This window comes from Maylandia zebra, linkage group LG14, assembly GCF_041146795.1.
Source record: "Maylandia zebra isolate NMK-2024a linkage group LG14, Mzebra_GT3a, whole genome shotgun sequence".
In the NCBI taxonomy this organism is placed as follows: domain Eukaryota; kingdom Metazoa; phylum Chordata; class Actinopteri; order Cichliformes; family Cichlidae; genus Maylandia; species Maylandia zebra.
The window spans coordinates 17,043,885-17,057,157 of record NC_135180.1 but is presented as its reverse complement, the minus strand read 5'-3'; the positions used below and the strand labels follow the sequence as shown (position 1 = coordinate 17,057,157).

The following is a 13,273-nucleotide window of genomic DNA, read 5'->3' as shown; positions in this document are numbered from 1 at the left end:
GTACCATTAGAGGGAAGGGGCACTGAAAATAAATACAGCGTTTATCTGAGAGATCATGTTTATCCTACGCCGAAACATTTCTATTATGAAGGGAGGGGTCTCTTCTACGATGACAATAGCCCTGGCCATCTGGAGCAAGGAGTTACTGGATGGTTTGAGGAAATGCACTCACCACATCTCAACACAGTTAAAAAACACCTAACAGTGAATGGTACTGCATCTTACCAGGAGAGCTTGAGAGACTTGGAGAATGAAAGCCAAAGCCACGCCTAACTGAAACTCATTGTGTCAATTTTGCTTTTTAATTCATCACCCACTTGCATGTCTGATAAAAGTGCATAAAAACTCATCTCTACTAAACAATGCATGCCACAGGGTGTGGCTGTCATGTCATTACCTGGATCCGTTCATGTGCTCATATTCTCTTTTGACGTTGACCCTCACTGGCTGGTTGATCCACTCCTGTTGTGGGGGTAAGGGGTTGATTTTGTGGGTCTGGCCGTAGTCCTGTGTGCCAGATGCAGTCATATCTGTTTTGGGTAGAGGGGCAGCAGCAGCGTAGGGAGGCTCAAATAAGGACTGGTCTTCACTCACCACTGATAGCGCCTCCTGGAGGTGAAAATAACAAATCCTTGGTATTTCTTTCAAAATTCTTTAATGCTTGTGAGCTGTAGAGGTGTTATAGTAGGGTTTATTCTTTATAGCATCCCAATTTTGCACAACACTAAATATCTTTCTCTTCTGGCTTCACATGCATCAAAGCGAATGCTTGACACGAACAAATACAACTCAAATTTCTTAGTTGACACTATCCAGAAACTTGTGATGTCAAATTTCGAATCTCTAGTGTATTTTTTGTTTACAGTAATTATGTGCAGTTATGGGTCATATCGCTGTCTGGCATCCTCGGCGGTTTGTGTTTACAGGAGTAGTGGCTGTAGCTTCCTGTTGATGTTACGAGGACTTCAATCATGCCCACAGTGGAGTAGGGGAGATGCAGATAGGATGCCACAGGGCCTTCTGGTGTAGTAACATCAATAATGACAATAATATTAATCAAAACACACGGCCAGCAGCGGTCACCTAGTGGCTCCCATATAAAACGACAAAAATAAAAAATAAAAAGGTCTTCTAACTAACAGTTAACAGCATCCTAATCTAATAATCCTTATTCCTGGGCTGTAATTATTTTTTTCTTATCGCCATCTTTGTAATTTCACTGCACCCTGAAATTCCCCCTGTCAGGCCCTGGTGTGGCTACCCTGTCTGGTGCTGGGCTTCTCCCCACAGCAGAAGACTCAACAGAAGCATTTGGGTCACGGCTCCAGTGACCCCCCCTCTACTTTGACTCAGCTGGAGCAATGTAAGTTTATTAAAGAAAACAAACTCTGAAACGCTATGCGGCTTCAACATGCTCCTCATGTAATGTCTTGGAAGTAAAGACTGGATTATGGAGTTTGCTGGTCACATTTTAACATGAAGATGTCACCGGTTTGTGTCTGACAGGGAGCAGAGAAAGACAACGTCACCAAGTCAGATCTGTGCTCAGAATGTGTATACATGTTAACAGGAATGGAATGAGTTTTATATTCGTTTTTCCATTTATCTTTGTGGACAAGAATAAAACAAACAAATACAATGAAAGAAAAACAAAACAATAAAACTAAAGTTTAAAGTGAAATCATTACAGCCATATGCCTCTGAGGATCGGGCCTAGATCTGATGCGCATCTGGATCTGATAGGATGTGATGGCACAGCTTAGACTGAGACGTGTCTAATCCCCAAGGACTGAATTATTTCATTCCAACATGCCAGATATCTGCCTCGGGGGGAAAAAATGCTACTTGATATTCATTGATCAATATTTCCAACATGCAGCCGTTGCATTCTCAAAAATGTTGCTTTTATGAAAGTGAAATCCTCAAGATCTCACATAACTTCACTTCTATTCACTTCTAAGGCATTTCATGTGAGTGGAAAGTTTTCACTTGCCCTCATTTCAGTGCACTTTCTTTTTGTAGGACACATTTCTCTTGGTGCAATGGCATAACTAACTAATATATAAAATGCATGTATGCACATGCATTAACCTCCTAAGACCCGAACTCTTTCATGGCATGCATTTTTAATTTCTCTTTGCTATTTGGACGATTGGGACCTGATAAAGAATCACCAGATTTTTTTTGTATACCTGATTTTTGTTTCTAAGAAAATTGAGAGCCACATATGAAGACATTCGTTTTGAATTTTGATAAAACAGAGGCAGTAAAATGTCCTCGTGAGTGGATATCAGAATGTAGGATTTTGGTCTAGACAACCCAAAATGTGATGTCCACATATGTGGACGCCAGGTTCTAGGAGGTTAAATACAACAATGAAAAAAAGAGAAAAAAGGTGAGAAGACTCTCTCATCAGCTACAGTTTGAGAGCTTAATAAGGGACCTAATGTCCCAACCTTCTCTAGAACTTCAGTAATAACAATCGGGGTGTCTGTTGTATTGGTGCTTTTCTTATTACTGCAGTGAAAAATGATATGTTACATAAAACTTATCCAATGATCAGAAGAGATGTTTGATAGTGTCTGATACTCACTGCAGTGGAAAAAAATGTTAACATTTGTATGTGCCATTTAGCACCATCTGTTGCCTCTGTGTTGGTTGTGTTTACAGAACTGGATGCAAAACATAGATAAAAAATGATTTACGGTGCATGGTTGTGGCAAATAAACCGGAGCTTTACGGGCTTTTCGCAAACTGGAATATATAGTTTTGTGTTTAACGCTGTGATGATTTGGATTAGCAAGCCTCAATGATGGTGTTCCTTTAAACGTTGAGGAAACGTCAGGTCTACGGGCTATGGCAACTGTAGACCAAACTAGGGATTTTGTAATATACGACTCTTCAGGTTAATGGGTGGATTAAAAAAAAAGAAGAAGAAGAAGAAGAAGAAAAAAAGGAAAAGCTGACCCTCTTAACCGTCTGCCAGAATTAGACTTTCCAGCGATTTTCATCAGTGGATCTGTCATAGTCTGAACACTGGCAGCAAGACACATTATCTGAGCAGAGCACAGCAGCTAGTTTGTGGATGATAAAGTGTAAGAGAGTGAGGGAATGTCTCATTGCAGCCTGATAAAGGGTTTGTTAACTACTATGACTGTTGCACGTTATATTTACAATGACATATCAGGCTGCACAATTGGAGCAATGATTGGCAAGTGGTGTGTGCCCATCAGGATTGGAGTACTCTTTATTTTTATTCGTTTTGTTTTGTTTTAGATAGGGGTACAGCACTCTCGCAGAAGAAGCTGAAAGGATGAGAGAACAGAGCCAATTAGGAACACACACATACTACCAGTGAGAGCTACAGGCAGCCGATTACACACTCTTTGTCTGCCTAAAATCGTCCTAAGATAAGTTGAAAATGTGTTAAGCACCAAAGAGGAACTTCTCCTGAAAAATTATAATCACACACACACAAATCTCCAGAAACTTCCTGAAATGTAAAGATTTTTTTTAAATTAATCCTTTAAAGTCAATTCCCCAAAGCATGCTTTCTGCTTTTTTCACTATAGCTCTCCGCAGTAACCAGACAAAGGGGAAAAACATCAAATAAATCATAGCTCAGTTGTGGATCAGCCCGCACCATTATGACCATTGTGTGAGTGTGACACCTGCTGGGAGCAACCTCTGTTCTGTTTACATCAGCCAAGTCTATCTCCGCAAATGCGTCACTACGTGTCTGGGAGCTGGCTGGATACTGCGTGGAATAACTCCACATCCAGACTACACGTGTATCTGTTTGGCGTTCACACACAGCCATCTACCAGGAGCCACCCACGGAGAGGGAGGGGGGCATTCCTGTCTTTTGTTTAAGGAGGAAGAGGAAACCTGTCAGGAAAAGATTGTGTAGAACAGGAAGCTCTCATGGCTAGAGAGTCCTTCCTTTCTTTAGCGAGCATGAATGCAAGTAGCAGCCAGTCGTTTACACCAAAAGGATTCAATTATGATTGCATTAATTGTAATGCAGCTTCTTACTTTGTTAGACAACCCAGGCTGATATAGTCATGTCCTCTTGCAGCCGTGGGGGGTAATTTACTTCAAGTGCGCTACAAAACAATCACAGCGCTGTGGGCGATGAGCGATTTAAGGCTATATGTAGACTGACATTTTTTTTTTGTCTGGCCAACGTTTACACTCTTCCAAAACTCACACCACACCCAGCCGCCACAAACTAGCTACTTTAAATTTCCGAAAGAAAAATAAATCGCATTAGGTTTTCTTGCAACAATAAGAGTGAATACAGATGCTTCATTCTTCCCAGCTCACACTTGTTAACTAAACGCGTTGCAGGGTGAACTTAATAGGGACTTTGCCATTCAACATCTGGTGGCTTCAGCCATAATGCATCTGGAATTTGACTGATGGGGGGGCCGGTAGCCAGTGTTAATGTAGACCAGCGCTCAACCAGCAGCAGCACCATTTCAAAATAGTTGTGTAACTGCACGAGGAGCAAGCCAAGGTATCGTTGTGAAGGTTTGCGGTTTAAAGTGTCGCAAACCGTGCAGTTACTGTGTGAAGTAACCGTATGACAGGCTTCCTTACACTTTCACAAATCTCCCTGTCCGGCAGCGGAGGGGATAACAGAAACAACAACCAACAGAAATACAGGGAGGAATGTGATTCTTCTTCTTTTGTGGTAAATTCTAAGCCGTCAGAGTTTTTAACCTAGACGAGATCTTCGTACCGAGCTGGGCGATGTGCCACACCACTGTTGCGCAGCTCGACACATCTATCCAGCGGTACATCCAGTCATGGCTATTGCTCAGCCCCCGCTGTCCAGACAAAACCAAATCGCTGAACACAAGTATTACTTATGACTACAGGAAAGTACAGTCTACATGGGTTTGTATGAAACAATTCATCGCTCCTTTGTGCCTTTCCAGACGCGCGTAATTATGCGCTCGGTCCCCCAAATCCAAAGGGTGATCTCTGATTTAGCCTCGAATCCACACCACAGCAGTGCCCTCGCAACCAGTCAGATAATATATATTTAAATATATGTATATACAAAAAGCGAGAAGGATACTTTCAAAGAAAGAAGAAGGAAATCGGGTTACCCGCTTTCAGACCGACAGAAAAAAGCCGCTCATCTTTGCCTGACTGGAGATCCCAGCTCACAGACGACACAGAGGAGTATTTCAAACCATTGCTTAAAAAAAAGGAGGCGCAACTTCGAAAAAAAGCAGTCTCCCACAAACTCATACACCCCGTTCTCCACCCTTACCTTAATAGTTCCGTCCATTTTGCGCAATTTTCAGCGGACCCGGACGATACCCCAAACATGACACGCTCCTGAATTAATTCCAGTCCCCGGTATGTGGCGGAGAGAAAGAGACACTTTTACCGGATTGCGTTTTTTCTTTCCTCTAAATTTGGGAAGTGAAGTCACCACTGTTGAGAAGGTTGAGAAGGAAGCTGTGTGTCACCAAAAGCCCTGCCTTCAAAAAAGCAGGATACTGTCCCAGAGAGATAAGCAGGGAAAACAATTGAGTGTTCGCTCCGCTGTTATGTTTTTCTGGTCGGAAATATTTACAGGATGGCTGCCTGCGTTGTGCACAGCCATTGCTGTGTAGCCTGCAGTAAAATTGTGTTGTGTGTTTTGCTTTCCCAGTAATGCCACAGATGGTGTGGAATGGTTTACTATTTCTCCGGCTTATGAATTATTCCTGCTCATATTTGACTGAGATTTTGTGGAAAGAGGTTTTACTGTCGCCGGACAATCTAAGTTATGCGATTGCATGTTTTAGAGCGCTTTTGGTTAACGCCTACACTTCAGACTTACATCTGGCCACTACCTCCGATTCTCTATGAATCAGCCTATTCTCTCTTTAAAAAAAATAAAAAATAAAATAATGTTTATTATATACATAGTTAAAGTGATACATTAAATAAACATTGTCTTTGAACCTAGACAGATGTTGGACACATCTGACTAGGTTCGATGTAGCTCTAAATCAAATAAGGAGAGCAACCTGAACACCTCTGAGAGGAATTGTTGTAAACTCTTTTTTTTTTCTATGAAGCCTTTTGTGGATTTCTTTTTTCCCTGAGACACCATTAATAAAATCCAAGCATTTAGCTCCAACCGCACTATAATCTAAGGGTCTGGGCTACACGTGTGCGTCTGCTGTTCAGCACAGGGCTAAAAGGATGAAGCTCAGAATGCATCAACATAAGCCCACTAAAAAGGATTATTATTATTATTCGATATATTTACGTTTTTGTCAATTTAATCATAGCTTTTTAAACTTCAAACTTTCTGTTTTACTCCATGTTTGCTTAAGTCTAAAAAAGAAACCCCAGATCCCCACCCCCACATATATTTCCTCTTCTTTTACCCCACGAAATTCCTCCTCATCAATTTAGACCCAATTTCAGGCACATGCTAGACGAGTAACCAGGTCTGAATATGACCAGACTAATAACACTACATTTGGTAATTCTGAAAGACGGGACACATTTACATCCAACAAAACGGGTAACTAACTTTAGAAGCCTTTAAAATGTTCACCTTAACCAAGGTTCCGCAATTGCAGGAGTCTGAGTACAAAATAAAATAAAATGAGAGACTTTCTTTGCTAAACTGAATGCACCTGGTTACAGTGTAATTAAGATAATAATGATTATGAATATTCTTGTGATTTTGAGGGGTGGTTTCGCTTTGAGGATTGGCCTCAGTGTGCACAAAAAAGAAGCTGGGAGCTGCTGCCAGCGAAGACTGGCAGCAGGGCCGGCCTGTCTGCTCTCGGCTTGGGGGTCTGGTGAAGCTGTGGGCCCCCACCCTTGGGACCACCACATCTGGATCCTGCTAAGGGTCAAGGCTTCTCCTGCCTGAGGCCAGTTCAGACTCGTGTAATTAAGGGAGACACCTTGTTTAACTCTTCAGTGACTGGCTTGGGTTGTTTTTTGTTATTCTTATACATTCCAAAGTCTAAGGTTTTCAATTTTTTGTTGTTGGGAGACTGGTGATAAAGGGGGGAAATTAAAGAAGTACTTAAGCTGCGACCTTGAGCAAGTGACTTACTATAAGGTTTTATGATCAGCAATAAAGAAACAGATCTCTTCAAACACTCCATCCCACCAGTGTGTGATGTGCATCTTTGGATTTATGTCACTTTCCATTAATAAAAATACACTCATCCCGCTGTGGTGCCAAAATCAGTTTAGGTAACATAAATAAACGAAATATCTTTGGAAACAGAGCTGCAAATTTCCAGGACATTATCAAATGATGCAACCCCCCCCCCCCCCCCCCCCCCTCCTGCTTAAAGAAAAGAAAATATGTGATTTTGGAAGTTAACATGTCCTTCTGATTCAAGGCCATAACCTACCTGCCACTCTGATTTATCAAGAAGACTGGGGGGTTGGTGGTGGCAGAATCTACATAGATCATAATGAATACTGTGGTAACAAACATTTTGGAAGGCCAATAAACAAATGCAAGTTGGTTTACACAGCGAACCACAGAACATCTGGCTTGACGCTGGAACTAGACAGCCAGACATTTCTTCTTACACCACGAGCCAGTAGCTCCTCTGTCTCTCCGCTGGGGCAACGAGCCAGAGGTGGGCGGACACTATGGTGAGTTTATGTTCTGCAGCTTTTCAATTGTTAGGCCCATTCTTTTTCTTTAGCTTATAGAAGGATCTGCTGAGATTTGTCTTATGTAAATCTGATTTACAGTTAGTTAATGAGTTCAATTGAGTAATATGGTTATGGGGCGAAGACAAACAGTCTGTGAAAGGAGTGATAAATATATATCACTCCATTATATATATATATATATATATATATATATATATATATATATATATATATATATATATATATATATATATATATATATATATATATATATATATATATATATAATGGAGTGATATATATATAAGATTATTCTTTAACAATTTTTAAACACGAGTTCGCTACTCTTTGCCCAATGGTGTGCACCTTTGGCTATTCTTGAAGTGGGAAATACGTAAAGCGGGCCACTGAGTGTTGTGAGAAACACAACTGTTCTCAGAGTGTTATTTCAGCGAAGAAATAGTCCCGGTCCATGCGAGTCTGTTGGGGTTGCTGCTTATTAGAATGCAGACTTGTATTCAGATCATTCCTTCTCTGGGGCTAAAAGACAGCTCGAGTCAAAATACTGAGGGCAAAAAGTGGAGTCTGCAGCACATATAAGCACGAACTGTCTGGCCCCTCGCTCTAGGCCATAATTAATTTGAGATTTATTTTTATTGGAGAGTTCCAGTCTCGCCTGGCCTTAACCAAACAAAACCAAATGCTTGGCCGTGGATCCGCTTGAATGGGGAATATTTCTTTTTAAATTTTCTATTGAGGCGTGCCACATTCAGACCAACATCTCTTTGAGTGCGAGTGAGCCAGTGAGTGCTGGACTTGCACGCAAAAAAAAGAAAAAAAGAAAAAAAAGGCACAGGCTAACCCTCAACCCAAACAGGAGAATAGTAACTGTCATTCAACAAAGACTGGGATTAAAGCAAACGTAAGCAACCCGGGCTGCAAACTATAAGAGGCGAGCAAAATTGAAAGTTAACTCCCGATATCAACTTTTCTCCCTCACTGATCTCCTCTGTCTCACTCCCTCTTCTATATATATATATATAAAAAAAATTTAATTTTAATTTTTTTTCTGAGGGAGCAGAAAGACTCTTTTAAATGCGTATTTTCTCCTTAAACATTCCCTGCTATTTAACTCTTTCACAACAAATCCGGAATTGTTCTGAGCCCCGAAACGCAGGATCTCTCAGCAGTGGCACAAACGCCGTTCCTGGATGAAAACACACACACACACACACACACACACACACACACACACACACACACACGTAGCAATAAAGAGAAACACTTAATGGTTTCAGCCACAGACATGCGGCTGTAGCAGTTGCAGGTAGTCACGCCGAGCCATGTGTGACGTGATGCAGGTTTATGTGAAAACCAGATGTGCGCTGTTTGCTTTATTTACATTTTTAGGACCAAGAGAAAGAGAGACTCAGAGAGAGAGAGGGAGAGAGAAGTTCGTGACGTCAGACATGTTTATGACCCGTAATAGCAGCATTTTTGGAGTAAAGAGGGAAAAAAAGTTGAGTCGAGTTTGGTAAATCACACAGACCACAGATCCACACTTCAGCACTGACTTGACAGTGTAAACATGTAGGCTTTTTCCACGCGAAGAAAAATAAAATGCCCCCCGGTAGGTACTCAGGCTACAGGTGTCAGACTTAGAAAATAATACAAAAAAGAAGTAGCATTTAAAAATTTCAACAGGCGCATAAAATCAGCATAAAAAAAGCCCATTTTGGCAACAGGCGGGGGTAGAAACACTGGTTTTAAATACAAATAAAGACAGTGGTTTGCTAAAGGTTTTAACATTCAGTATCATTTCACTGTGCGCAGTCTTCAATGAAAGGACCCCAAATTGTCCCTCAAACATTACCTGATCCAAGAGACGGTGGTGTCTTACCTTGACGTAAGACGACGTGTCAGGGACAGTTTGAAACATGTCTACTTGACAGAGACAGGCCCAAGGGTGCTCAGTGTCCAATGGGCCCTGAGAAAAAGGAAAAGAAGACAAACAATTATCGAGATTTCTTTCACCATTATTTATTGATTTTATTATTTCATTTAAACGTTATTTACACTTGCTGAACTGCAAACATCCACAGAGTACCGCGTGTTTTCACGTGTTTTGAGAAGTCCGGCGTAGTGCACACATGGGTTACCACTTCCACCAAAATAAAGAGAAAGTCAAATTTGCTTAATGGCCCCCGTGCACGTCAGACTCCACGCATAATGGCTGGATTCATTCATAAAGCTCTCATTTTTTTTTCACCAGTGGTCAGCGGTATTAGATACGGGTACCTTTTAATTACCGCTGTCCATAGCTGACATTCAGAAACACCATTAGACGGAAATTACACCACTGACCTACTGCTAACATGGATGAATTACTTCATGTCGCCCAATAGGAGTTGGGCAGAAAAAAGAAAAAAGAAAAAGGAGGGCCCCATCCCAACCCCCATCACGTTTTCCCCCTAAAGCTTACCACATATTGAAACACTTTTCGCTTTAATAAGTGCAGCTTACAAAGTCTAGGGTGAAAGGGCACTTAGAGGACGGTGTTTTTTAGTCCATTCCCTCCCTCTGCAATTATTAGGAAGGCAACGGCACACGGCACCAGAAATGGCTCTTGTGCTACGTGATAAAGCAAATAAATGTATATGGACTTGCAGGACGCACCATTAAAGCTTAACATATTTTAACAAGGCGTACGGGACATCGTCGTCCTGTTCAGCAGCTATGCTGCGATGTGTCATGATTAGAAGCATGCAGTCGTGGCCATATTTTGATAATCGATTTTTTTCCCCCTGCTGTACACATTTTTATTTTTGATGCTGACTCCAGACCACGAGCCTTTGGCATCTTGTAGAAAACACCTGTCAAAAAATCCAAGAAAAAAAAAACATGTTTATACCAGAGAGTCACAGCAACACAAGCTCTCTCTATGTGCAGCGCAATTTCGAGTCTCTTTTTCGTGCGTCGTGATAAATTGACCAAGGAAGAGTGCATTATACATGAACGTGGCACGGTTTTAAATCCCTTTATTTTGAAGTTTGTTTTTTTTCTTTCGATTCCTTCGGGCAAAAGCAGAGCTCGCCTCATAAAGTTCCCCAAATGCATCCAATTTCTACGCGGTAAAAAGACCATAGGATACCGCATCTGCAGCCAATTAGGCAGAGGAGGACTGGTGAATAACGGCGTGAACCTTCCTCCGAGACAGCCCCGTGGGCCGGGACCCCTCTAGTGTTACATTTTAAGCATCTTACCTTGCTGTTATCCATCACAAACGAGAGCCAACTGATTTTCGGCTAATACGCATTCCATTTTGTTTGTCTTACCTTCCCCAAAGTTAGACTGTGAAGAAGTGGCTTGACAAAAGATTATCAGGTTATTGCTTTTCGATATAATTCGACCCTTAAGTGGGAAAAATAAAAGTCTGATGCAACGATACACGAAGATTAGCGCAACTATTAAGATGTAGCTGCTGCAGTTTCATTTCACTTTTGGAGTCATTCCGAAACGTCCACTCTCGCTCGAGGTGCAAACTCTACATCCGTTTACGACGTGACTGGGCATCAATAAAAGCAATAAAACAAGCAGAAGTGATTTATTATCCTCCCGCATTCTCACCCACGCTGTGCACAGTTTACACGACTCCGTATTTTGAGGATTATTTTTCCTCACTCACCTGTCGTTGTTGTGCCAGACGCTTGATCTCTCTTTCTTGCTTTCCTTTTTCCGATTGCAGCTAATCACTCCCCCAATTTTAAATAATTAGTCCCGTCCAGGCAAAACCGTTTTCCGAATGATGATGACAGTGAGTTATTTTGAAAGGGGCAAAAAGGAGCGCCGGCTGTATGAATGGAAATGTTAGAGAGATTGAAAAGCCGCGACCAATGAGCAGAGAGAGAAAAACCTCCCCTCGCCCGGCGGTGTGAGGCCACTGAACCATGAAATAAGGGAGAAGCAGAGAGAGGGAAAGAGCGTCATAAAGGTGATTTATAAAGCCTGTTGAAAGAAAGTGTCGATATATTTTTTAAGTGCAAAAAAAAAAGATATTTTGAACAGCTTTATTATTTATTACAACGAGCAGGCAAATATCAGACAGATGGCACATTGGGCAAACTTCAAAAAGAAACCAGAGCCACCTTTTGTGTTCAACAAACTTGTTGTTACCTATCCAGAATAAAGTTGTAAACAAAGTTCGTTCGTGGGTGTAATTAAAACATAAAGCAATTTATATGACAGATACTGAGCAAGCCTAAAAGTGTTATCCACAAGAAACTGACTTAGTGAGGAAATCTCCCTCTGCCACGCAAACAAGCACCCCCTCCAGTTATTAATACTGATGCTAATATTAATAATCAATTATCTCTCAGGAGTAGCTTTTCCGTTCATGTTCCTCTCTGTCCTCACGGTGACAGTCCCCGCAGGAATAAAACAGCAAAACGAGTTCCTTTTCCTGCTTCTGACCCCACTCGCTTCACTAAATTCATTTCCTTCACGTCTCTGCCCTCATCTTCGACTCGTAGTCCTCCAAAGGGTGTGGGGGCAATTCACGGTGAGGAAAGTCGCCCAACCATAGCATTTTATAGCCTCATCAAGGTTGCTATTTCACGCAGGGCAACCAAAGTGAAACAGAGAAGTTGGTTGTAACTTGTTGCGTGCGAGAGCCTATAAGATATGCTTAAAATGAGTGTGAAATGTTGGATCTGATGCGGCTTTTTTAAGACCTCTCATACTTTGTAACATACTTACATACTTGTCAGAGCAGAGCTGTAATGTCCGCCTCCATAGCCTACTTTTGTGATGGGATTGCTTCAGGCTATAAAACGAGGTCAAGAAAATAAATACATTTATGTTTTTTTCTGACACATGTCTTTAATGACAGGCGTCCGAAAACAGTCTTAAAACGCTAAGATATGGCCTACCGAGCGCCTTCACTCATTCTTTTACAGTGATGGGGTCATCTGGTAAAAAGGTCGTCTTTCATCACCGGCTAGACCTTCTGTTTGTTGCACCGTTTCCTAATGCAGTGATTAAGAACAACAACGCTGATAATAGTGTTCCCAGCATGAAACAATTGGCGGAAATCCCAACATCCTTTTTACTGAAAAATGGCATTCATGCGCCTGCTTTGTTGCCTTCCTCAGGGTACAGCAGAAGACTTTTCTAACACATTTGAACAGCAGCTACTACAGTTTTACAAAAGAAATAGACAAAAAACAACAACAACAACAACAACGAAGACAGAGTATATGTTCATCTATATGCTGCACAGTGCAGGGTTTTATTAACATCCAGCTGTCTCAGTCCAAAGAAAGCCCAGGCTTTTATTTATTTTTGTTCACTCTCAAATCAACACTGAATGCCTCCCATATTTACTGAAATCTAATTTTTGTGAACAACAGGAAACAGAAGTTGTCATATATTAACACTGGGGGACAGTTTTACACCTATAGTGTTGCGCTATCTTGCACTTTTCACTGTTGTTGTTTTTTTGGGGGGGTTTCCCTGAGACTGATAGTAAATGTGTAATGTGGCTCATTATGCCTCCTGCTAATGGTCCAGGCAAACATGCTGGCAGCTTTATGTGTCTTGTTTTAATATTGTTTAGCATCTAAGCCCTAAT

The 13,273-nt window shown here is 41.4% G+C and overlaps 1 protein-coding gene across 5 annotated transcripts in view; it reads right to left on the bottom strand.

Annotated features, from left to right (window-relative positions):
* Positions 1-11,532, bottom strand: part of fli1 (Fli-1 proto-oncogene, ETS transcription factor) — a 30,308-nt gene extending 18,776 nt beyond the window's left edge. The window contains exons 1-3 of one of the 5 annotated variants that reach the window (XM_004543943.6): positions 11,330-11,532; positions 9,545-9,631; positions 398-609 (exon numbers count right to left, since the gene is read on the bottom strand). In XM_004543943.6, coding sequence (XP_004544000.1) covers positions 398-609; positions 9,545-9,583 — 251 coding nt within the window. In that variant the 5' untranslated portion in view covers positions 9,584-9,631; positions 11,330-11,532. Of the gene's footprint in view, positions 1-397; positions 610-5,117; positions 5,259-5,284; positions 5,517-9,544; positions 9,632-11,329 lie in introns of those variants that run through there. The other 4 variants (XM_004543942.6, XM_004543945.5, XM_004543944.5 and 1 more) reach the window with 4 other exon arrangements.
* Positions 11,533-13,273: the final 1,741 nt, after the last annotated feature.